The sequence below is a fragment of the Peromyscus californicus genome, unplaced genomic scaffold (assembly GCF_007827085.1).
Source record: "Peromyscus californicus insignis strain IS unplaced genomic scaffold, ASM782708v3 Scaffold_8__1_contigs__length_139910024, whole genome shotgun sequence".
Classification (NCBI taxonomy): Eukaryota; Metazoa; Chordata; class Mammalia; order Rodentia; family Cricetidae; genus Peromyscus; species Peromyscus californicus.
In genome coordinates this window covers 92,999,782-93,025,246 of record NW_026294606.1, presented here as the reverse complement: position 1 = coordinate 93,025,246, position 25,465 = coordinate 92,999,782, and the positions used below count along the sequence as shown (strand labels likewise).

General features: G+C 45.3%; 1 protein-coding gene across 1 annotated transcript in view; it reads left to right on the top strand.

Moving 5' to 3' along the window:
* Hsd17b2 (hydroxysteroid 17-beta dehydrogenase 2) overlaps nucleotides 1-25,465 on the top strand; it is a 68,613-nt gene that overhangs the window by 23,556 nt on the left and 19,592 nt on the right. The window contains exons 2-3 of the mRNA XM_052729790.1: nucleotides 12,525-12,737; nucleotides 22,601-22,786. Coding sequence (XP_052585750.1) covers nucleotides 12,525-12,737; nucleotides 22,601-22,786 — 399 coding nt within the window. The remainder of the gene's footprint in view (nucleotides 1-12,524; nucleotides 12,738-22,600; nucleotides 22,787-25,465) is intronic.

Below are 25,465 nucleotides of genomic sequence, written 5' to 3'. Positions count from 1 at the left end.
TTCTCACTGGCCTGAACTAGGCTAGGCCAACTGGCTGGCAAGCCTCAGGGATCTACCTAACTCTTCCTCCCTAGTGCTAAAGTTATGAGTGTGCACAACCACACCCTGTTTTTTGCTTGTTAAGGCAGGATCTCACCCTGAATCAAAGGCTGACCTAGAACTTACTATTTAGCCCACCCAAACTGGCCACAGACCTCCCAAGTGCTGAGATTAGAGATGTGAGTCACCATGCTTGGCTGTAACTCCCAGCTCTTTAATGTGGGTTCTGGGGATTGAACTCAGGTCCTAACACTTGCACAGCAACCATTTACCAACTGAATTACTTCCCCAGCTCACTGTGTCAATCTGAGAATCAAAATATAGACCACCCTTGTCCCAGAAGCTAGAAACAGCCAATGAAAGCTCAGCCTGGGAAAAATATCACTGTTTATTTAATAATGATCCATACAATTCAGTCAGCAATTGTTATATGTTGGGCTCCATTCTAAGAGCTTTAATATATTAAACCATTTAATTCCTTCTACTGCCCTCTGAGAGGCAAGCCCTGGTGTTGCTCTGTTTTAGAGATGAAGAAAAGAAGACACAGAGGGCTCAAGAGGCTTGTCCAGGTAACACAGCAGCTGTGGGGCACAGGTGGGATTCAAACCCAAGCATTCTGGCTCCAGAAACCAGGCTTTCACCATTTTTCTAATCCCCCACCCCCCTCTAGTGCTAGAGATGGAACTCAGGATTCCACACATGCTAGGCAAAGTGCTCTACCACTGAACTCCAGGCCCAGCCCTGCAGCCGCACATTAACTGTGGAAATTTTCTCTAGCAATCACGGTCCTGAAGATGGCGTGGAACTATGTAGAACTGTTTTATACCATGGTAACACAGATAGTAGTTGCCAGTTCACACTGTTATACAAGGATACACAGGCAGGGGTGAACCAGGAGAAGGAAAAGTTACGCTGGATCAGCCAGGTGCTAACACTTATCCCGGCTCTCACTACTACTCATGTGTTTTCATGATGAGGGGCTTCCTCAGGCTTCCAAATTCTTCTCCTTGGAAGCAGTTCCCAAGAGACCTGAAAAGCACACATCTCACCCACACCCCCATATCCCTAAGGTTCATGCATTTATTCAAGCAACCTGGCTGGCCCCAAGAACTCCCAAACCAGTGCCATGTACCTCTTGGCTAAATACTTGGTTTCACTCAAGCTGATGTATGTGTTGGCTTATTGGCTGATACAGTGCTCCCATGTGTCAGTATAAACACACTTTGAACCTAGATAATTTTGTTTGGTCTTAAAAAGAATACTACTTGAGAATTCTTAGGTTCATGCTTTATTGACATAATTTCCATTTCTCGGCCCAACTCCTCCTTTGTCCCTGTTAACACCCTCTCTCAAACTCATGACCTCTTCTTCAATTATTATTGTTACACACACACACACACACACACACACACACACACACACACACACACAGCATAGACAAAGTAGGAGTCAGTTGGGTGCAGTCTGCCACAAACAGAACTCACTCTGTTCACTCTCATGTAATGCTTTGGAAAAATTTTTTTGTACCCAAAATAGCTGAGGGATTGAATTTAAGAGGAAGAACAATGTGACCTTGAGCAAGCAGTAGGAAGCTGTGGGGTTGGAACTGTTCTGCTTTGCCATTTGGTCATTTTACAAGGTACAGTTTACCTTTGGGATAAATGTATGCTAGTGGGGACAAAGACCCACCCTTAGGTGAGAAGTTGTTGGCAACTAGAGACACGAAGAGAGGAAAAGTCAGCTTTTTTTAAGGGTGCGGCCCAGAGTAGGTCACCTATGCTGCGGCGGATGGCCCCACACCCAAGAGTACACGGATGGCACAAATAGGACTTGATAGTTAAAAACAGAAAAGGAAAAAAGAGGACGTGAAGTGGGGTGGGTAGGGAAAGGACGGGAAGAGTGGATCTGGGGGGAGTAGGAGGGAGGGAATAAGATCCAAATCATATTAAATTCTCAAAGACCTAATAAAAATGCTACTTGGGGACATCCTTTAATTTGCAAACTATTAAAGAAAACCTTGTACTGTGTGAATGAGATAAATATGTATGTTACAGAACAAAATTGGACTCCCGTTCTTCTCACCGTCTTGACTACAAACGACACCATGTTAAAGCATGAGGAGAGAATGTAAGACAAATAAGGAACACACGACAGTTATTTCAAAATGAAAGGTATAGATTACACTGTGTGTGTGTGTGTGTGTGTGTGTGTGTGTGTGTGTGTGTGTGTGTGTGTGTGCACGCGCCACTTCTGATTCTTACAAGCTCTTTGAAGAGCAGTGACATTGAGGAAACTGTACATAGTGGCTTTTTGAGGCATTAATTTTGTACCCTCCACAACTTAGTTTATAATTAACATATTATTTCAGGAGATCATTTGATGTCATAGACAAGAAACATTTACACACTACAATTTTCTTTCAGTTGCACCAAAGAAGCTAGAGTGTAGGATATTTTTATTACTATAATATTTTCCTTAGTTCACTGAGGATTTCATGTATACACATAGTGTATTTTGATCATGTATAAAATTTAAGTGAAACAGTTATGGTAAAAACAGCAGAGAACTGAAATGCCTAAGAAGGAAAACACCTAAAGATTGAGAAGTCACATTTGGGACCCGCTCATCTTGGGTTTTGATTGACACTTTGTGCTTATAAAGCTTTACCCTTCCTTCCTTCCTTCCTTCCTTCCTTCCTTCCTTCCTTCCTTCCTTCCTTCCTTCCTTCTCTCCCTCCCACCCTCCCTCCCTCCCTCCCTCCCTCCCTCTCTCCCTTCCTCCTCCTCTCTCTCTCTCTCTCTCTCTCTCTCTCTCTCTCTCTCTCTCACACACACACACACACACACACACATATACACACACACTTTCTCTCTCTTTTTATGTCCTGGGGGTTGAATTTGGGGCCTTGGACATGCTAAGCAAATATTCTACCACTGAGTAATCTTCTCAGCCTCCCTCCCTCCCTCCTGCCTTCCTTCCCTTTCTTCTTCCTTCCTTCCTTCCTTCCTTCCTTCCTTCCTTCCTTCCTTCCTTTCTTTCTTTCTTTCTTTCTTTCTTCCTTTGTTTCAGATGGGGTCTTCTTAAGTCACACTGGCTGGCCTGGAACTTGCCTCCTGAGTGCAAGGATTATAGCCATACACCACCACCTCTAGTTTTATAGCAATGGTTTTTCATGATAATTTTTACATTTAAGCGCTGTATAGAATTTACTCAACTCTTGCCTGTAGCCAGAAGTTTCTCCAGTCCTGTCCAACCCCGTGGTCGGGATGAATCTCTCCCACCCACATTCCACAGCTGCTTGGTCCAATGTAAACACACAGAGGCTTATATTATTTACAGACTGTATGGCTATGGGTCAGGCTTCTTGTTAGCTAGCTCTTATAACTTAACACAACCAATTGGGCAGTGGGCTGATGTCTCTCCCACCCTTCTTCTTCTTCTTCTTCTTCTTCTTCTTCTTCTTCTTCTTCTTCTTCTTCTTGTCTCCCTGTATCTCTACTTGGATTTCCCACCTAGCTGTAAGCCTTCTTGCCATAGGCCAAAACAGCTTTATTTACTAACCAATGGGAACAGCATATATTCACAGTGTACAGAAAGAGATCCCAGAGCACTTCCTCTTTTCTGTCTAATCAAAAAGGAAAGTTTTAACTTTAACATAGTAAAATTACATATAACAAAACAGTTATCAAACAAGAATTATATCCATATATATATCTAGTATTTATAGTTATAATATCTAGTGTTTATCAAAATTAAAGAAAACATTCTATCATCCTATTTTTGTAAGTCTAAAGTTTTATATCTAATTTATCTTTTATCACAACTAAAGAAAACTATAATTATAGTTATCTAGTCTTCAGCTCCATCAAAGACCCCAGAAGGATATACTATTACCTGAGTAAACAGAAGTGCATTATAAGCAACTTCCAAAATTCTAGAAATGACAGAGACATCTGGCTACCCGGACAGTTCCTCTGCAACATTGGGGCATCTGTCTTCAGCCTACAGGCCTAGAGTCTCCTGCAGACTTTTTAGTGAAGCAGGAAATTTGAAGAAGTGTTTGCCTATTTTGGCAAAGTTCATCAGTCTCTTTCCTCTGTGTCATGCAGAATGTCTGGCAGTATCTTCTGTGAAACAGGAATCTGAAGGACCAACCATCTCACCTAGATTTGGCAAAATTTAGTAGTCACTTTTCCATGGGTCCTGCAGGTCCAGTCTATATAACATACTGTCAAACAGTCCAGGCAAGAGCAGTTTCTTGCCCAAATGGCCAGTTTTGACAAGAAGATAAACTCCATATGGACTGTCTTCGATGCCCATCTTCCTCTTTGAAATAATTCATTGCTTCCAGGATCAGATGTATCCCATTGTCCAGAAAAGTCTAAGTTTTTAAAACATTTTAAATGCCATATTCTGTAGGTCTTTGAAGTGTTTGAAGATAATCTACCTAATTGAAATATATCTATGTATACCTAGAAAACAACTAACATGACTATAAGTATGATTATCATAGATAACAAATTATTAATATATATTTCTTAATTATACATTACAATTTTAAATGAGTTACATAAACATAATCCTTCATACAAGAGTAGAAATACATATACTGTATAACAAAATTAATTTTAAATTTGTATCAATAAACTAAAATCCATAGCAATGTAAAACATTTTAAACAAGTTGTTGCTCTTTCAAAGTAGATTCAATAATCTACTCTTTTATCCTATCATATCTATAATATCCCCTTTTCTTCTTTAGAAAGAGATTGCATTTATAATCAACCCCCTTTAAATAAAAATAAACATTTATAAACAATATTTTTGGAATTTGGGCATAGCTTCTCATACTAATTCCTGATGTCTGGGGGCACTGGCAATCTTATAGGGATCCTGAGAAAATTTGAGATAATGGTCAAGTCCTTGGAAGATCGACTATAACCTTTGCTGATAGATACCATCTGTCAAGGTTCAGGAGGTCTCACTTGATCAAATCTGATTCATCTTAACCTGGAACAAATCCACAGTCTCTGCTTCCTGTGGAAACAAAAGCAGAACCTCCTTTTCAAAACAACATATCCTTAGACCCAAATCTGAAGTCAAGATACCTTTAAAATATATATATTGGTTTAACTTAGTAGCCTTTACAATCAAATGTCTCTCTCCAGTTAAAAATCCCAAAGACAACATAATCCAGACTCTGTGTAATTTCCATCTTTATGTGGCTTATTATTTTCTTCATATATTATTATTTTAAGACTTTATTTTATTTTTATGACTATCTATATCCTTCCTCTTCTCTCTCTCTACGTAGCTTTTTACATACAATATAAATCATTTAGAGTTTTATTCCATTTGAATCTGTCTCATTGTGAATCTATAATCCTTCTCTGACCAGGAGAGACTTTAAACTGTCAAACTGCATGGCTAGGACCAATGTGGCAGCCTTGGCTGCTGACTCAACCCCTTTCAGCTTCCCAACATGACGGAGGCATCAGGGAGAGTCACACTTACCCCACCAACTCTGGGGTCCATGCTGCCACCAGGTAGCATGCAGCTGGCCCACAAACCATTTTTGTCTGTGTGAGTAAAAGATAAATCTACCATGCAGCATGCTGTGCAGCTTAGAGACACCATTGCGTACTGAGGTGGGAATCTTCCATGCTGTGCTCAAGCCCGAATGCTGTGGCATCTTTGTACCTGTGGCCCGCATGAGAGACACAAGTAGAAAGCTGTTTTGGGCTCCATTATTGTGTGTTTAGAAGCCATTTTTAAGCTCTTTTAGGCTTTATGGAATTTGAGAGCCCCAAGTTGGTATGCCAAATGTAGTCAGAAGTTTCTCCAATATTGCCTGGCCCTGCGGTAGGGATGAATCTCTCCCACCCACATTCCACAGCTGCTTGGTCCAATGTAAACACACAGAGGCTTATATTATTTACAGACTGTATGGCTATGGGTCAGGCTTCTTGTTAGCTAGCTCTTATAACTTAACACAACCAATTTCTATTAATCTATATGTTGCCATGTGGCTGTGGCGTTACCAGTCAGCTGGCATCTTGTTGCTCCTTGGGCAGTGGGCTGATGTCTCTCCCAACTCCGCCCTTCTTCTCTTTGTATTCCTACTTGGATTTCCCACCTAGCTGTAACCTTTCTTGCCATAGATCAAAACAGCTTTATTTACTAACCAATAGGAACAGCATATATTCACAGCATACAGAAAGGTATTCCACAGCACTTGCCTAAATGAGACTCTAGCATTCAGTGCTCATTCCCAGATGATGGGTGTCTAAGTCACTAGCAACAGAAGGACTGCAAAGAATATCACCGAGACCTCAGCATTTCCTGGCCTTCTGCTTAGGTGGCCATCTGATTCCACATGGTCTGCTGATCTGCTGATGAGTTATTATGAGTCAGGCATAGTCAACGCTGATGACAAAGATTCCACTATTCACAGGAGCTAAGTTATGGAAATAGCCTAGGTGTCCAACAACAGAGGAGTGGATAAGGAAGACATGGTGTATACAAACAATGAGCTATTTCAGCCACAAAGAAGAATGACAATTTCATTAGCTGGAAAATGGATATGTCTGGAGATACTCGTATGGAGCAAATTAAGTCAGACTCAGAAAGACAAATATTGGGACTGTGGTGATGGCTGAGTTGGTTAAGTGCTTGCTGCATAAGTATGAGGACCCTAGTTTGATCCCCCACTCATGGACAAAAGCTGGTGTAGAAGTCAGCCCTGGGGAGGCAAAGACAGGAGGATCCTGGGGCTGGCTGGGCCGTCGGTCCATCCATCTTGGTGAGCTCTCGGTTCAGTGAGAGACTCTGTCTCAGAAAACAAACAAGGAGGAGGGTGATTGAGAAAGTCACCAGACACTGACCTCTGTCTTCTGTGTGCACGCACACACACGCACACGCACAGTGAGTGAGTGACAGAGACGGAGATCACATGCTTTCTCTCATTTGTGCATCCTAGGTTTTATAAGATCATGTGTGTACAGTTGACCTGAAGGTAGATGTGGAATTACCTAGGGAACCAAGGGCACTAATAAGACCCTGGAAAGGCAGGAGGAGGGCGGGTAACCAGGAACTGGAGGGTTATGCTCAAAGACCATCACATACTTACATGAAAATGGCCCTGTGTAATTCGGTTTAACAAATTAAAAAAATTAAAATTAAAAAAGCCCAATCCTTACTCTTCAGGCACCTGTATTCCAAAGCCTCCTAAATGCCCATTCACCACTCATGGTCTGTGCTCAGACCTCTCCTGTGAAGGTTATGAGAATTTCGTTTTCCAGGGTTTACACCCAAAGCCCCATCTGCATCTAGCTTACCCCTGCCGGCCCTAGCTGAGAGAGTGAACTTCCATGCCTGTTTCCTCCTCTGTAACATGGTGGTGATAATAAGGTTGCCTGCTCCCCACGTCCAGAGTGGCTGTGAGTGATGCCCACTGGCACTGGATAATCATGCTGTGATCTAGCTTAGGAAAGACTGTTCTGAGCAGCTGCCTCATGGTATAACTCGGAGAAAACCTTTGGCTGTCCTGGCCTGGCTTAACTCTCTGCTCCAGGCTTCAGGAGCACACAGAAGTAATCTTATCTCAGCTCCCCGGCCTTCCGCTCTCCTAAGTTCTGCTGACCTCTACATAGCCTCTTGGCCATCATACAAATGATAATCAGCACTCCTCCACTGTGAGGACCAGAACAGCTAGGTCTCCACCTCTGTGAGGACCAGCACAGCCAGGTCTCCACCACTGTGAGGACCACATAGCCAGGTCTCCACAACCTTGAGGGCCAGAGCCTGTTGGCTGCAGCCATTTATGACATGCTAGGTTTTCTGAGCGGCACTGGACTCTGACTGCTCAGGTCAGTCTAGGAGATGGGCTGACTAGAACCTTACTTTTCACATGAGGAGGTGGAGGCTCTAAATAGTTCAGTGCACGTTCCCTGAGGTTCATTTATGGAAGACAGAGTCAGGCAGTGATTCTCACCCATGATGCTCAGCTGCCTGGCACTAGAGATGAAGTTTCCATTGACCAAGACTCCTCGTAAAGACTTGAAAACCCAAAAGAGAGCACGGTGTCACTTTTATTTCATTTTTGGATTAAAAATGCTTTTTGCATATTTATTTATTCTCCAGCTGGTTCATATTATTTGTGTTTTTTAAACCCTTTCCTACTTTTCCGAGATTTAAATATAATTACAACATTTTCCTCTCCCTTTTCCTCCCTCCAAACCTTCCCGTGTATCCCCTTCCTCCCTTTCAAGTTTATGGTCTATTCTGCTTTAATTGCTGTTAAACATATGTATGTATGTATATTGTTACATACATAAATACAAGCTTCTCAGTCTGTAAAGGTCACGTGTAGGTGTCTGCTCTCAGGGCTAAGAGTTTGGAACTAGGCGACCCTGTTGTATGCTCTTCCCCAGGAAAGGACATTTCTTCTGCTGTCAGTATTCCTTAGCCATCTGTAGTTCATTGGAATAGTTGGATTTTGTTTTTGAAACAGGGTCTTTCTTTATAGATCAGGTCAGTCTGGGACTTAGTATGTGGCCAAAGACTGTCCTGGAGCTCAAAGCAATCCTCCTGCCTCAGCTCAGGTCACAGGTTATGCCACCATATCCAACTTATTTTTTAAAACAGACTTCCAGAGCCATTGCCTAGACTCAGCGCTGTGCAAGCACTTCACTGACCTATTCAACCTCTTTCTTAAGCCCATTCTGCAGATCTGGGAACTTCCACTGAGAAGCACCCACCTCCTACCCCATACACCCACACAGGCAGTGGGGAAGGGCAGGTTAGCACCTGGTCTCCATGTTACACTCCCTCACAAATGAGCGTAGTGGGTGGTCCCTCACAAACTGTGCCTTTATAATTCGCTGGCCAGCTGGGCCAGCAAGATGGCTTAATGGGCAAGGGCAATCGCTGTGCAAGCCTGGTGACCTGAATTCAATCCCAGGAACCCGTGTAAAGGTGGAAGGGAGAACTGGCTCTACAAAGTGTTCCCCTGACCTCCACATGCATGGTATGGTGCACATGACACCACACACATGTGCAAACACACATACAGAAATATTAAACAAAAGAATTCAGTGGTCAAGCCAAAGGAGCCTTTTTAACTAGGAGAGACCATTCTGCAGGGTTATTGCAGGCATGCCCAGATCAGGCAGGGACAGTAGTAGAAGGGAGCACACTCTGTTCTAATGGCCTGCCTATGTCTCGAGGATGGGACATGAGGATTTGGCTCAAATGGCCTGCGTGTGTCTCGAGAATGGGACATGAGAATTTTGCTTCTATAGGGAGAAGTCAAGAAGGCCAGGAAGAACTGGGCATTTGGGGTGTAGGGAGACCAGGAACATCTGGATCAGGCTGATGGGACCCCTGAGGTCAGCCCAGCCTGAGGAGGTGCTGTGAGGAAGGGGTGACTGGGTGGCTCAGATAGAGGGTGCTTCAAGACCCAGACAAAGGACAGAACCTTTCACCAAAATTAAATCTATTTTGCTGCAGTGTGTCTGTGGTGCAAGAAGGTCAGCTGATCAATCATGGGGCAAAAAAAAAAAAGGGATTTGGAGGCCCTAGGTCTGACTTTATCCAGCAAAGGAGGCATTTATAAGTCTCATCTGGTTCCTATGAGGAGTGGGGTTCCTTATTTTTAGAAGAGGGACTATTAGGGTGCCATTATTTGCTTTTTGTTGCTATGATAAAACAATGACAAAAGCAATATGGAGAGGAAAATGTTTACCTGGCTTATACTTCCGGGTCACAGCCCATCATGAAGGGAAGTCAGGGCAGGAACATGGAGCAGGAGCTGATGCAGAGACCATGGAGGGGTGCTGCTTACTGGCTTACTCTTCATGGCTCGCTCAGCCTGCTTTCCTGTTCAACCCAGGATCATCTGCACAGGGGTGTCACTACCCACAGTAGTCTGGACCCTCCCACATCATGGAGAAAATACACCACAGATATGCTCGTGGGCCAGTCTGATGGAGGAAATTTCCAAGCTGAGATTCACTCTTCCTAGCCTCCACTTTCTGGATAGGCATTAGACCATTGAGCTGTCTCCTCAACCCTCTTTTCAATATTTTGTTTTGCAGTAGGGTCTCACTGAGTTACCCAGGCATGCCTTGAATTTGCAATCCTCCTGTCTCAGCCTTCTAAGAAACAAGAATAACAAATCTGTACCACCGTGCTGGCTATAAGGGGAATCACAGTAGTAAGTCACTTCCCAGAACAGAAGGGGCAGGGGGATTTCTTCACCCTGGCTAGTTTCCAGAGTCCCAGCCCTTAAGAAGAGTTCATCATGGCCTCTTCTCATTTTCTAACTCATTCCTACACAGTACCAGGCTCTCCTTGGGACTTTTCTGGGCCTAGGTAGATCCTAAGTTTATGTTCCAAAGTACTGCCTATGAAGATGCCTTCAAAGTCATTCTCTACCCTGAGAAAGTGTGGCCAAGGTCAACACCTCACACCCCTTTACCTGGCTTCTGTTACATTGTTGTCAAGGTTCATCCATGTTGCTAGCTTGTGTTCCATTTTTATTCATAAATAATATTCCTTCTTATGTATAGACCACCTCTGATTACCCATTCCTTAGCTGGTGGGCATTTGGTCAGTTTCCTTTTCTTGGCTACCATGAACAATGCCTCTATGGATGTCCATGTGTACTCTATGCATTCATTTTTCTTAAGTCTACACCTGGGAGTGGAATTGTCCATCATACCTGTGATCTCAGTACTTAGGAGGCTGAGGCAGGAGGATTGTCATGAATTTGAGACCAGCTATCCTGACTCACCTGAGCTACAGTGTGAGACCCTGTCTTTAAAAAAATTAAAAATTAAAAAAGGACCAATAAATGTCTTTTTCACCTGTCTCTGTAGTCCAGGGAGCAGCAGGTACCCTGGCTGGGTGAGGGCTGGTGCTACACAGAACCAGGCCATGCCTGACTCTTTGATGGCAGAATGGCACGCTTTCTGAGCAGGGAGCATACTGGTGGTCCAATATCAATGCAGGTCTTTGGGAGAAACCAAGGCCATTAAGACCTGAAGCCCCCAAATATCCAGCTGTGCTAATGGAAGCAGCAGCATGAAGTGTGATGTACTATAAAATAGACCCCCCACCCCCACCCTGTGAAACACCTGCTTTCCCTGCAATCTGCTTCTAACGTAGTTATTCTCAGGGTAATTCATATCCTTCCTTGTAGGGTACAAGTGTGAAGTCTGTCTGGGATGGTTGCCTGACCAGAGCCACCATCCACTGATAAGCAAGAACCCTCAAGGCTTACAGGAAGATTACAAGACACAGCTAGAGGAAAACGATTCTTACTGCCCCAATGGATAAACATGTTAACCACTAGGCATTTCCCATGACATGGCCCAGAGGCTGATTTTATGATCATGGTGTCTTCAACTTTAAAATGTCAGTCTTATTTATTTACTTATTTGTTTGTTTGTTTATTTATTTATTTATTTATTTATTTATTTATTTATTTATTTATTTATTTATTTATTTATTTATTTATTTATTTATGTGTTACATTTGTGGGTACAAGGCCATTTTTTTTGAGGGTCGATAATATTCTCCCAACTAAGCTGTATGAGCTCTTGTGTGAAATTCTGAGAGAAGCGACGTTTTACACCTTGACATGAGAATCAAAGAGAAATGAGCTCAAAGCTTCCTGCAGCGTCCTCTGTCGCCTCTCGGGCAGTGTTAGCAGACCCTGGGCGTACTGCCCTCTCTCTTTGCAGCCTTTCCCATACTTGCCGAGCCAGCCGAGCTCCACTGTAACCAGCAAAGCCTTCAGACAAAGCAGTCACGCAAGAAAAGCAAGTAATGTCTTGTAGCAAAGATGGAAAACACGTGCAAGACAGGTGTGGTGGTGATCCGTTCCCTTAATCTCAGCATTTGGGAGGCTGAGGCAGGAGGATTGCCATGAGCTCAAGGCCAGTTTCTGGGCTACAGAAGGAGATCAAGGCCAGCTTGGGCTGCATGCTGAGACTCTGTATCAAAAAATTAGACAAAGAGAGGGAGACAGACAGAGAGAGGGAGACACACAGAGAGACACAGAGAGAGATACAGAGAGAGACAGAAAGATACACATACACACACATACACACACACACACACACACACACACACACACACACACACACACACACGGGGGAGGGGGTTGGAGAGACTTACCACACACTGTTATGGTTTGCCTGCCACATTCTTTTTTTCATCAGTTACCCCTGGACCACCATCCTCCAGCCTTTCCTTTTCCATGTATGCTCAACTGAATACTTACCAGCACCCCTTCTTTTACATAGAGTAAGTTGTCTGTCTTGACTTCCCAAGCTGTTCTCTAACTTAGCCAAACCAAGAAGCTTCCCAGGCTCTTTCTTTCCAGGGAGCAGAGACTACCACAAACATCGTGTGATGTTCAATTCAATCTCTCCGATTGCATTGGTCTGAGCTAACCTTGTGTTGTCTTGACTCTTGCAGGTGCTGATTCCGGTTTCGGTCATGCATTATCCAAGAACCTGGACAAGCTGGGCTTCACAGTGTTTGCCGGAGTGCTGGATGCCAAAGGCTCGGGAGCGGAGGAATTGAGAAGAACTTGTTCGGAGCGCCTCTCTGTGCTCCAGATGGACGTCACTAAGCTAGAGCAGATCAAAGATGCTCACAGCAAAGTCATAGAGAAGACAAAAGACAAAGGTACTAACATCCTTGACTCTTCCTCTCCCTACTCACCAACACCCACCTCTTGTCACTGCCTTTGATGACCACAGCTGCTGAGAGACCCTGTCCTCCGGTATGGTCAGCAGGAGTGTGTGCGTGTGCGTGTGTGCGTGTGTATGTGTTTATATAGGCCAGAAGACAACCTTGGCTGTTATTTCAAATGTACCACCCATCTTGTCTTTTGAGACAGGGTCTCTTAGAAGCCTGGAGGTCACCAGTTAGGAAAAGCTGGCTGGCCAGTGAAGCCGAGGGATCCGCTGGTCTCCCCACTGCTGGGATGACAAGTGCCTGTCACTGTGACAGGCTTTGTAAGATGTGCATTCTGGGGGATCGAACTCAGGTCCTCACGCTTGCTAGGCAAGCACTTTACCCACTGAGCCATCGCCCCAGCCCCTCTTTCAGGGTACTCTACCACCTTCCTCCCTTGTCCTCCTGGTCACTCTAATCACTCTCCTGTCCCCTGCTCTTGGTCTTTCTCCGGTAATATCAGCATGCATTGGTCTTTCCCAGCTTGACAAACAGCCCCAGGACCATGTGCCTCCCTGAGGCTCTGCCTTTTCTCTCTTTCATGGGTGGCCAGGTCTCCATTTGCCTTCATTGCTTCATGCCTGATCACATGAGTGTTGGTTCTCACCACACCTCCTTACCTGCTCTGGCCAAAGCTACCACTGTCATCTTGAAGTCCAAAGACCTTCTCTTCTCCATACTGCTTTAAGAGGACATTCTTTGCTAGACTGGTAGTCCCCAGCCTCCCCTTTGCTCCTCGGTCCTCTGGTTGTTCTCTCTGCTCCCTGGATAGGTCTCTTCCTCCATCGACTCTGCATCTTCCCATTTGGATCCATCTGTGGCTTTCCACTCCCCACTCTTGGGTCAGACCACGCTATCCTGATGCCAAGGGTTCTCTGTCCCCTGCACATTGGAGGAGGGCTTAGAAATACCCATGCTTGTCCCCAGAGTGGGGTCCATACCCTGTGGAACCCAATGTGAGATGAAAGAGAGAGCCCCCTCATTGAGGAACTGATTCAGAAATTTAAGATGGTGACATTGGGGCATTAAACATATGTGGGTCCCTTCTGAACTCCCAGTCTCATGGTGGCGATGTCTGAGTGTCTTCAGCCCAAAGTTCAATTGTTGTGGTTTACTTAAGGAGAGACTCAGGCACCAACAGAGAGAGGGGGCGGGTGGGGAGTGAGTTTGTGCATGCACAGGTCAGAGGTCAATCAATGTCAGGTGCCATCTGTCACTTTCCATCTTGGGTTTTTGACGTGGAGCTTGCTATTTTGGCCAGTCTGGTTGGGCAGCAGTCCCCTGGGATCCATCCGTCCCCCTCATCTCCTAGTGCTGGCATTACAGCACACTTTATGTGAGGCTGGAGGTCCTCGTGCTTCTGCACTGAGCACCTTACCCAACATGCCATCTCCCAGCCCCATCAGCAGTTTTCACCTTTTAAAGCTCCCTCGGTGATGTTAATGTTTGGTCAGGGTTGAAAAACTAATTTACACTAATGCCCTCCAAAGCTGTGCAGCCCACCTGGCTATGCGTCCTCACATCTGCACCCAAACACACAAAATTATCTTCCAAACATTTCCACTCGTGTCCCAGAGGTTCAACCTCACTGTCTTCAGAGCTGCCCTTGTTATCTTTTCCCTAACGCCAGCCTGAAAATCGACTTGCTTGCCTGCATACCCAGTCGTTTGAGCCAGTGGTCTGGGCACCCCAATGGCCTCCCTGCTGCCTGTCTAGGCACCCCAGTGGCCTCCCTGCTGCCTGTCTGGGAAGTCCAATGGCCTCCCTGATGCCTGTCTGGGCACCCCAGTGGCCTTTCTACTGCCTGTCTGGATACCCCCAATGGCCTCCCCACTGCCTGTCTGGGCACCCCAATGGCCTCCCTACTGCCTGTATGGGCACCCCAGTGGCCTTCTCCCACCTATACTTCCCCATTACTTTCCAATGGAACCTAGTCTTCCTAACACGCATCTCTTATGGTTTCACATGCTCTCTAGAACCTCTGGAATATGGAGTCTCTGTGGTAAGTCACTTTGTGGCTGTGATTTGCTTTGCACATGGCTCATTGTCTGGCCCTGTGTTTCCCCTTCTGCCCACGCATGATCCAAATACCTTAACAAAGATTGAAACTTCATGGGACAACGGCCTGTCAAACAGTTTCTCTGTGGTACGGTCCACTTGGTACACTCTGGAACATTCCAGAACAGAGTGGCGTTCCTCACTGCTGCAGTCCAGCTTCTACCCCCTTGATTTTCCATCTCTCCTCCCTTTTCCTGAGATTATTGTCTTTGCCAACATCTGTGACAGATGCTCCTTCTCCTACGGGGACCTCTCACCCATGCCACCCCTTCCTAACTTTCCTGGTGAGCTGAGCTGTTCTGCTTCCTTTTCCAGACTTATCCTTATGCCTGGCTTACTACTGTACCACCTCAGTACTGTAATACGTGCTCCTCTCCTGCTCCTTCCTTATCAGCTTCCTTGACAATAAGACCCATGAGCATATCAGGCCTCGCTCAGCTACAAGTGACTCAACCTAGTGCAAATGTACTAACCGCAAAGGGAGAACCCGTTTACTTTTAGGACCACTGGTTCCAGACGTAGCTGGATCCAGCCACTCAGCAACGCCTCTGGGGTTTGGTTTCTGCTTTTGAGTTCTGTTTTCATCAGTGTTAGCCTTCCTCAGCTGGAGACTGTATGTGGAAGCCCTGAGCACGCCAGGTTCCACCTTCCTCACAGCTGACATTCCCACTGAGAAAGACCTGCCTTGTTTTGTAGCTGAAGGATTATTATAGAAAGAGAAAATGGAAGAGTCTGGAACAAGGCAGATACAGAAAGACAAATTCACATTTTCTGTCATTTGTGGATATTAACTTTGACTATGCACACACACACACACACACATACACACACACACACACACACACACACACACACACACACACACACACACACACGTGCTCATTTGAAATACTCACATAGTCCAGGAAATTGTTAATGGGCCAATGAGGTGACCAGTAAAGGCTCAGTAAAGGCCCTTGTTTCTCCCAATACAACATTTAGAACATTAATTACTTACTCAATAAATGGAACATGAAGAGAGTAAGGAAGATTGTTAGTTATTGGGAATTATTTCTCAACAAGTATCGCATAGTATCATCATTTTCTTTTCTTAAAAAAGATCTAGTGTGTGTGTCTGTATGTGTCTGTGTGTGTGTGTGTGTGTGTGTGTGAGAGAGAGAGAGAGAGAGAGAGAGAGAGAGAGAGAGAGAGAGAGAGAGAGAGAAGACAGACAGATAGAGAGCAGCTGTGAACCCTGATGTGCTCAGAACCAAATTCTTGTCTTCTGCAAGAGTAAGCTCTCTTAACCCCTTAGCTATCTCTGCAGCCCCTGAGCCAGCCTTTTTCTAGACAGTTTTCCTGGCCTTATCTTTGACCATCCAATAGGGCTGCACTCATCACTCATGAGTCTGACTTAATGTCTTATAGGAGACACTGGATGCAGAATCCTTTCGAGGGGTCCAGCAAGGCAGCAATGACCATCTGTAGTGACAGAGTGATGAGTTCTAGACACAGAAATGCTGGTGGTACCCAGGCATGAAGGGATATAGGAGCTTGACTTTTATGGCATGAGCTCCTGCCATTCTGCAGTTAGCATTGAGAAAGGCAGTTGTCCCCTGGGCCAGAATGGGTGTCCCACCTGCCTGCTCCCTCCAGGTTTCTCTAACTTCAGTCTTCTTAAAGAGAAACTGAAGCCACAGGATCACCAAGAAAGAAGCATCTAGAATCTGCAGAAAAACCAGCAGGTCTCCTGGAGGACTGGTGACTAGGTTGTATTCCTGCAAAGCATATTGTTGATTTAGTGTTAGCGTATTGATCATTGCTAACTGATGTTAATTATTACTAAGCAGTTACTGAGTCCAAGTGTAATGGGCTTTTGGCCAGTTTAGAATTCTATGGTAGTTAACAAGTACCAGAACATGGTTAGATGTTAGGAGTAAGTTCTGTCGATGGCACAATAGTCCACAGGCACCTATTACATATCTTATGAAGCTCTAGAAGATAGGTCCTCCAAACACAAAGAGGCAATAAAGCCTATCATCACACTCTGCCACCTGCTTTGGTTGGCCCACTGGCCCATGAACTAAGAATGGTCTTTATATTTTGAAGTGGTTAAATCGGAACACTTTTTTTACATGACGCGTACATGTCATTCAAATGTCAAGGTCTATAAATAGAAGTTTACATGAACCCAGCTTCTCCTGTTTGCTTGCATCTCTGTACTTACCTGCGCCACAGTGCAAGAGCTGAAGCTGAAGGACCTGCAGGAGGTGGGCACTTGGCCTCTACACTCTGCATTTTATTGTTGTGGCAAATGCCCGAGATGAACAGTTTAAAGGAAGAAAGGTTTATTGGGCTCACGGTGTCATTGCTTCTGGGTCATGGTGTGAGACCAGGCATCCTGGTGGGGAGCATGGAGTGGGCCAAAGCTGCTCCTCTTATGGTGGACAGGAAGGGAGAGAGAGAGAGAGAGAGACAGAGAGAGAGAGAGAGAGAGAGAGAGAGAGAGAGAGAGAGAGAGACAGACAGAGAGACAGAGAGAGACAGAGAGACAGAGAAACAGAGAGAGACAGAGAGAAACAGAAAGAGATACAAACACAGAGACATGAAGAGAGAGAGAGTAGCTGGAAGTTTTTCTGTGTCCCTCCTGGCCCATGGTCAGGACAAATCTCTCTCACCCACCAGTCCTGCAGCCGTCTGGACCCAAGTACACACAGAGGCTTAGATTGTTTACAAACTGTATGGCCATTAGCTCAAGCTTATTACTGACTAGCTCTTACACTTAAATTAACCCATAATTCTTATTTATGTTTAGCCATGTGGCTTGGTACCTTTTCTCAGTTCTGTCTTCACATCTTGCTTCCTCTGTGTCTGGCTGGTGACTCCTGACTCAGCCTTCCTCTTCCCAGAATTCTTCTGGTCTGCTTATCCTGCCTATATTTCCTGCCTGCCTACTGGCCAATCAGCATTTTATTTATCAACCAATCAGAGCAACACATTCACAGCATACAGAGCAACATCACCCATCAGTTCCCCTTTTCTTTCTATTTAAAAGGAAGGTTTTAACTTTAACCTAGTAAAATTACATATAACAAAAACAGTTATCAAGCAAGAATTACAGTTACACAGAAAGAGAGAGAGAGAGAGACAAGATATACCCCTCAGAAATGATCCTCTCCTTTCAACAAGGTCCTACCTTCCACAGTTTCTACTGTGTCCCCAATAGTCCATACAATTATGAACCCGTTCGTTTATTTTAGTTGATTGACCCTCCTACGGCACTGGGGAATCGCATGAGTCTGTTGGAGGTAGGGAGGTAGTTCATATTCAAATCTATGTTCTAGAACCTTCTCAGGCTCTGTGTTGATTGGCCTAAGGTGCACATTGGGCAGAGTGGCTATGAAAGAGACCTCCTGTACGCTAATCCCCGTCTTAACGGCTACTGCTCTCTCTGTGTGGCAGGCCTCCTCCCAATTAAATGCTCACACAGTGCCTGTGAATTCAGATCACAAACTGTGGCTCACAAGAAATGTAATTTTATTTTCTGTGACACAACTTGGTTTTGGCTTAGAATTGTCTTTCAGTGATGAGGTAAAGAGTTACCAGGATTTTTTGAGCCTATTCTCATTTCTCTCGGGGCAATATTTAAATTTCTGGGGATGAAACACCTGGTCTTGGTGGTCAGTGTTTCATGCTGACCCTCACTGAAGGACACAGGGCTGGGTTAGGTCCTCATGCACAGCTTGGTGGCTTCCACCTTGTCTCTGCCACCAGACAGGCATTGTTGGGGCTGTTCTGCCCATACCACAGTGCTGACTATGAATATGCCTCAGGATTGTGGAGGGTATAACCTCAGCAGATGCTGAATCCAGCAACTTTCAGATTGACAGTTCTGATGCGGCAGACCTGAGTCAGGTTACAAAAGTGCCTTCAAATGACTCCCAGTGACATTCTGCTATACTCATAGATCAATGTCTTGCTCAGCCACCATCAGAGAAGCTCCCTCCTGCAGCAGATGGGAACAAATACTGAGACCCACAGCCAGACATTACGCACACACACACATACACACACACACACACACACACACACACACACACACACACACACACACAGAGAGAGAGAGAGAGAGAGAGAGAGAGAGAGAGAGAGAGAGAGAGAGAGAGAGAGAGAGAGAGAGAGACCTTAGGACACTCAGCCCTAAACAGGATGTCTTCATCAACTCCCTTCCCTCAGGGCTCAGGAAAAATGTGGAAGTGGAGGAAGAAAGAGTGTGAGAGCCAGAGGGGATGGAGGATGCAGAGAAAACAAAGCCCTCAAACTCAACATGATAAAGGCACATATGAGCTCACAGAGACTGAAGCAGCATGCACAGGGTCTTTCTGTATAGATTATGGCTTCCAGTTTAGTGTTTTTATGGGGTTCCTGAGTGTGTAAAAGAGTGGGTCTCTGTTTCTTGTGCCTTCTCCTGGGCTCTTTTCCTTCTGTTTGTTTTGTCCAACTCCATTGTGTTAGTTTTTTTTAAATCTTACTATATTTTATTTTGTTTTATTTTATTATTATCCCTTAGAAGCCTATTTTCTAAAGAGAGACAGAAAAGGAGTGGATTCTGATGGGAGGGGAAGTGGGGAGGAACTGGGAGGAGTAGGGGGAGAGAAAACTGTAGTCAGGATACATCGTGTGAGGAAAAAAAAATCTGTTTCCAATAAAAGGAAATTAGGGAAAGAAAGCAAAGCCAATGAAAACGGATTTCTACCCACCATGGAAAGGAGGTGTGCATCTGATTTCCTATCAAAGTTCATTTTTTCTTAAAAGACAGGATCTCACTTGGCATTCTAGGCTTGCTTCAAATTCAGAATCCTCCTGCCTCAGCCTTCAGAGTACTGGGATCACAGGCATGAGCCATCACAGGCAGCTCAAGTATGATTTCTTTGCTTTGTACATCTCTACACATGAAAACCAACCTTTCAGCCCAGAACAAATTTGTTTTCTGTTGAAACTGCAACTCCCATTAAGTTAGTCTTGATCTGGAGAGATGGCTCAGTGACTGAGAGCCCTTGCTGTTCTTCCAGACAACCTGGGTTCACTTTCCAGCATCATACCATGGCTCAAAGTCACTTGTAACTCCAGTTCCAGGGGGTCTGACACCCACTTCTGGCCTCTGTATCATGCACAGTATGCATCCCCCCCCCTGCCCCCAGACACACACAACTAAATAAATATTTTTCTTCCTTTTGTGGGAGGGTCTTATATATCCCAGACTGCCCTGCAACATAGACAAGGATGGGACTGAATCCCTAATCTTCTTACCTCTGCCTCCCAAGTATTGGGATTTTATGTGGGTACCTCCCTGTCTGGTTCATGTAGTGCTGAAGATTGAACCTTGGACTTTGTGCATGTCAAGTGAGCACTCTACCCATGGGACCACACCCCTAGCCTCAAATGCACATTTCTAACAAGTCCTCAGATGCCACTGCTGTTTCTGGGGTGGGTGGTGGGCCACACTTTGCGATCTACTGCCCCACACTGTGCTGGAGCTCCCGGAAACCAGAGGATCTGTTCAAGTCTGTCTAGCTCAACACCCCTGAATCTTGTCACCCTATTCCTCTCAGGTCTCCCACTTGTGTTCCAGAACCTTGCTCTTCAAAACAGAAAGAAATCCCTATGGGATTGTTACTGGGTGCGGTGTGGCTGGGTCTTTCCAGGCTCTTGACCTCTTATTCCAAAAGCTGAAAACTAAAGCTCAAACAGAATTTTCGAGAATCAGAGTAATTTTATTGGGAACAGTGCAGGTCACAGAGGGACACACTGTCAAGACTGACAGCAGGCCACTTGAGTGACAGTACTCCCAGGTCCTGGGCTACAGCTTGGCATCTTGTTTTCAGAGGCCTAAAGGAAGGAATGGCTGGTTACTAAACAGCGTGGTTTGAGTGCTTCTCTATTTTGATTGACAAGTTAGGTTATCTAACCCCTTCAGTACCGAGCATGTCCCTTCCCATAACGCATCTGATTTTAATCATAAACACACCCAACTGTGAATAAGCATAAGATGGTAAAAAAAAAGTCTCCATAAAGGTTACTAGAGGATACAGTTTTGCCTTACTGCACACACACCCAGTGCCAGTTCCGGCTGAATCAGCTCTTCTAGTCTCTGTACCTGGATACGTGGGGAATATACTTGAATAGAAACTGTCTGAGTATGATTGTTACCAGGGGTGGAAAAACTTAAACTGCTGTGGGGAGATGGGACTGTGTGTAGCTCTATGCAGGTGAAGGGCTTCTGAAATTGCTAGATGCATGGTTTGCAGATGTGTGTGTGTGTGTGTGTGTGTGTGTGTGTGTGTGTGTGTGTGTGTGTGTGTAATATGTGCAGATGAAGAAACGAGGCCTCCAAGTGCATTGCTACAATAGGGGAAGCCTGAGCAACCCCAAACTACTGGAGAGGTCCAGGCTAAGATATCTTCTGCCTTGCCTGACTTAGAATTATTGTGTTCATGCTTTCCCACTCTCTAGTGGGTGGTTCCCGACTGGAATCTCGGCAAGTTTAAACACTACTTATGTTTGGATTCACTCTCTTTCCCACCCCACAGGTTGATCTAATAGGCTGGGGTGGGGGGTAGCTGAGCCTTAGGGTTGCCTGAAGAAACAGTGTCCTAATGTACCAGGAGGGTTCAACAGCCCTGCTGGGGGCAGAGGTTTTCCAAGGATGGTCTGGAACTCGAGCATCAGCATCCCTTGGGACTTAGCAGAAAGAGATGTTCAGGTCCCACCTCATGTTCACTCAGCATTTCTGGTAGTGGGACCAGGAGTACGTCTGAACCAGCTGTGCTCTGATTCTGAAGTTCATCAAGGAGACACACTGTCTGGACCAGGAAGTAAGGCTCCCGGTGGTAGGGACATGGCAGTCACCCCTGCTGTTGGTCCTTTCCTTCTTGTGTCTAGGTTTTTAGTTTAGAGATGAGGGAAGACTGTCAAGCATCTCATCCTGCAGTGTGTTAACGGTGTCTTTACATACTCCTCTGAGGAGGAAGCAGGCTTTGAAACTTTAAGCCAGTGGTTCTCAACCTTCCTAATACTGCAGCCCTGTAACGCAGTTCCTCATGCTGTGGTGACCCCAATTATTTCATTGTAATTTTATAACTGTAACTTTGCTACTGTTATGAACCATAATGTAAATAGCTGATATGCAGGATATCCGATACGTAACTCCTGTGGGGGTTGCGACCCACAGGTTGAGAACCAATGCTTTAAGACCAGGCACACTATGACACTACAAACTCACCTCTGGCTGTGCCAACTGTTCCCATAAATGGTGACTATCCAGCTTCCCGGCTGTAGAAAAGGGCTGCTAGTCCAAAGAGGAACTGAGCTAGCAGGACATCTCGGTGGTGGGTAAAGGTGTCTGCAGCCAAACCCAAAGATCTGAATTCAGTCAATACGACCCACGAGGTGAAAGGAGAGAACCAACTCCTATAAGTTGTCCTTTGACCTCTACATGCACACGGTGGCATGTATGAACAACCCCCCTTTAATAAACTTTAAAAGGAGAGGATCCCCAAAAGCATTGTTTAATATACACACACATTTTTTTTTTTCTCCACAGTGCCCCATTCTGGGGAGGTTTAGGTATAAGGGAAGAGACCGAGGTTAAGAAATTTGTGATCTGCCTGGAGCTTACATTTCCAAGGGGTTTGGTGGGTTCAGAGTTTGATGTGTGAATCTCCCCACGTGCTCCAGCCTTTCCCATCCTCACAGCTGCTTCTTTTTGTTCCCAGGTCTGTGGGCTGTGGTCAACAACGCTGGCGTCCTCCAGTTGCCAATAGATGGGGAACTCATTCCCATGACCCACTATAGAAGATGCATGGCCGTGAACTTCTTTGGAGCAGTGGAGGTCACCAAGGTGTTTCTGCCTCTACTTAGAAAATCCAAGGGGCGGCTGGTGAATGTCAGCAGCATGGGAGGTGAGTCAGCTTGGTGGCACCTGGTCATGTGGTGCCTGACACAAGATGTGGGTCTTTGCATTCTTTGCAGGCTACACCCGAGAGCAAGGCGCACGAAAGCAGGGCTGGATCACCATGAGTCAGTAGGTGTACTCACGGTTGACCTTTCTCTCCTTTCAAATCCTCTCATGCGAAAGCGCTTCTCTACTTTCTGTTAATTACCGTGTTCATTGCTGGGGATTTGGGGACTCTCGGGTGTCTTCATACTGTGACTGCCGACACGTAAGCATCGTAGGGCGGCACAGCTCTGGGTGCAGGTGATTCTGGTGCTTCGAGCCGCTTGTCTTCAGTCTTCTCTGAACACAGCTCACTGCTATTTCCGTAAACTGGGAAAGTGAGAGACTCCACTCTGTGTGTAACTTGGGTGCCCCGGTCCATCCCCTAGGATTAGCCATGATGTTGTCCTCACCTTTGTTGCTTGGGTCCAGGGTCTGTCAACAACCTGGTGGTCTCCTATTCCATTTGCACACAGGAGTTCCCACAGGCCTTCCTCAGCTCCAGGAGACCTTCTGGGATATTTCTCAGGTTTCTTCATGGGGTGAGAAGGAAGTCAAACAGATTTGGGCTCTGGACTCCCAGTTCCTGCCTTCTGAGATGGACCCTAATCTCCCTGTTAGATTAGTTGGTTCTAAGTAAAGTTTATAAAAATAAAAAGTCCAACTAGGTTTCTGGTATGTGTGTGTGTGAGTGTGTGTGTTGTAATGTGACCAGCTGTTCTAGTTTCTTTGGGGGGAGGTTTGTTTGTTTATTTATTTATGTATTTATTTTTATTTCTTAGACCGTTGTTACTATTTAGCACATTCCTTTTCCTGGCTTTAATTCAGTCACTTCCTTAAAATTAACTGCTCTGTGCCTTTGATTGAAGTCATTGATTGGCCCAAGGCATAAGCACAGGAAAGAGAGAGGGCTGAAAGGGGATTATGGGGGAAGAAAAAAAACTGATTCCTGATTAAGAGCAATTATTATTTACCTTCTGTGAGAAAAACCAAATTTATCTCCAGATGTTGGCTACTTTTCACACACCAATGAATCTAAAGGAATCCCACTTATAACATCTTTGTATGGTGTGTGTGTGTGTGTGTGTGTGTGTGTGTGTGTGTGTGTGTGTGTGTGCATTCATGCCTATGTGTGTACACTTGCACATGCATATGGCGGTTGGAGATGGTTTCCACATTATTTTTGGACAGGATCCTTCCCTGAACCTGGTGCTCACTGATTTAGCTAGACTGGCCGGTCAGCAAACTTTACGGAATTTTAGTCTCTACCTTCCTAGCGCTGAGGAACGTGCCGTCATCATCATCATCCCTCCTCCTTTTTTTTTTTTTTTTAATTGAAGGGACTGGGTTTGAACCCGGGTCCTCATGCTTGCACAGTGCACAGTAAGCACTTCACCAGCTAAGCCATTTCCCCAGCCTCCAATCAAGATGCAGCACTTTACCTTTGTCTTTGTTCTGAACTTGGCCTTTATACTTTCAAATGCTTTGCAAACCTCACCTCCTCCACTGTCACGGTACCCTCTGGTACTTCTGGGAGAGCCTCACACAGTCCTTGACTCATCCATTCGGCAAATATTTACTGAAGTGACTGGTCGTTGCCTTTTCCTTGGCCCGTTGACCAGGCTGCTTTTCTCTTTGCTGTCTTTGTTCTTAATTCAGGAGTTCCCTTTATTCCTAAGAGTTTCCTTCAGTGGTCTCCGACATAGAGTATTTGCTGTAGACCAGGAAATAGCATCAATAAAGAGGTGAACCAATACAGTTGGGTCTTGTGGTGCCTGCATGTAATTCCAGCACCAGGGAGGCGGAGGCAGGAGGATAACGAGCTCACACTGAACTTAAATCACCTCTATAGTCAGCTTTGGTATCATAATGGTTCAAAATCAAAATAAGGGCCTGGCGAGGTGGGCTCAGTCAGTGAAATGCTTGTCTTATAGTCATGAAGACCTGAGTTCGATCCTCAGACCCTGTATGAAAAAGCCAGGTGTGGTGTCGTCACCCTTATAACCCCAGCACAGGGTAGGTGGGACAGGTGGATTCTGAGGCTTACTGGCCAGCTAGCATACTCTCCTCGATAAGTTCCAGGCCTGTGAGAAATGCTGTCTCACCAAAAAACAAAAAATGAAAAAAAAAAATTCACCTGAGGAATGACGCTTGAGGCTGGCCTCTGGCCTCTATGTACATCTGTACACATGTGTACCTGCAGACACATGAACACGCTCACACATGTGCACATGCACACATATGCACAAAACAAAAAGAAAAAGAAATGCCAACTGGTGAATGAGTGAAAAATGAAGAATGGATGAGAGGTGGCAATTTAAAAACTTGTAATGGGGGCTGAAGAGATGGCTCCGTGACTCAGAGTCTTCACTGCTCTTGAGAGGACAAGAGTTCAACTCCCAGCACCCATGTAGGGCAGCTCACACCCAGCTGTAACTGTAGCTCCAGGGGATCCGACATCCCCTCTGGCCTCCACAGGTACCACACTCAGCTCCACATACCCACACACATACACATAATTTTAAAAGAAAAGAAAATCTTTTAAAAGAAGGAGCCTACAACCCGCAGGCTGTTCCTCTGCATGTCTTCTGCTTGGCCTCTGCCACGCTGATGGTCAGAAGTTCTTCCTGTTGCCATAGCTTTC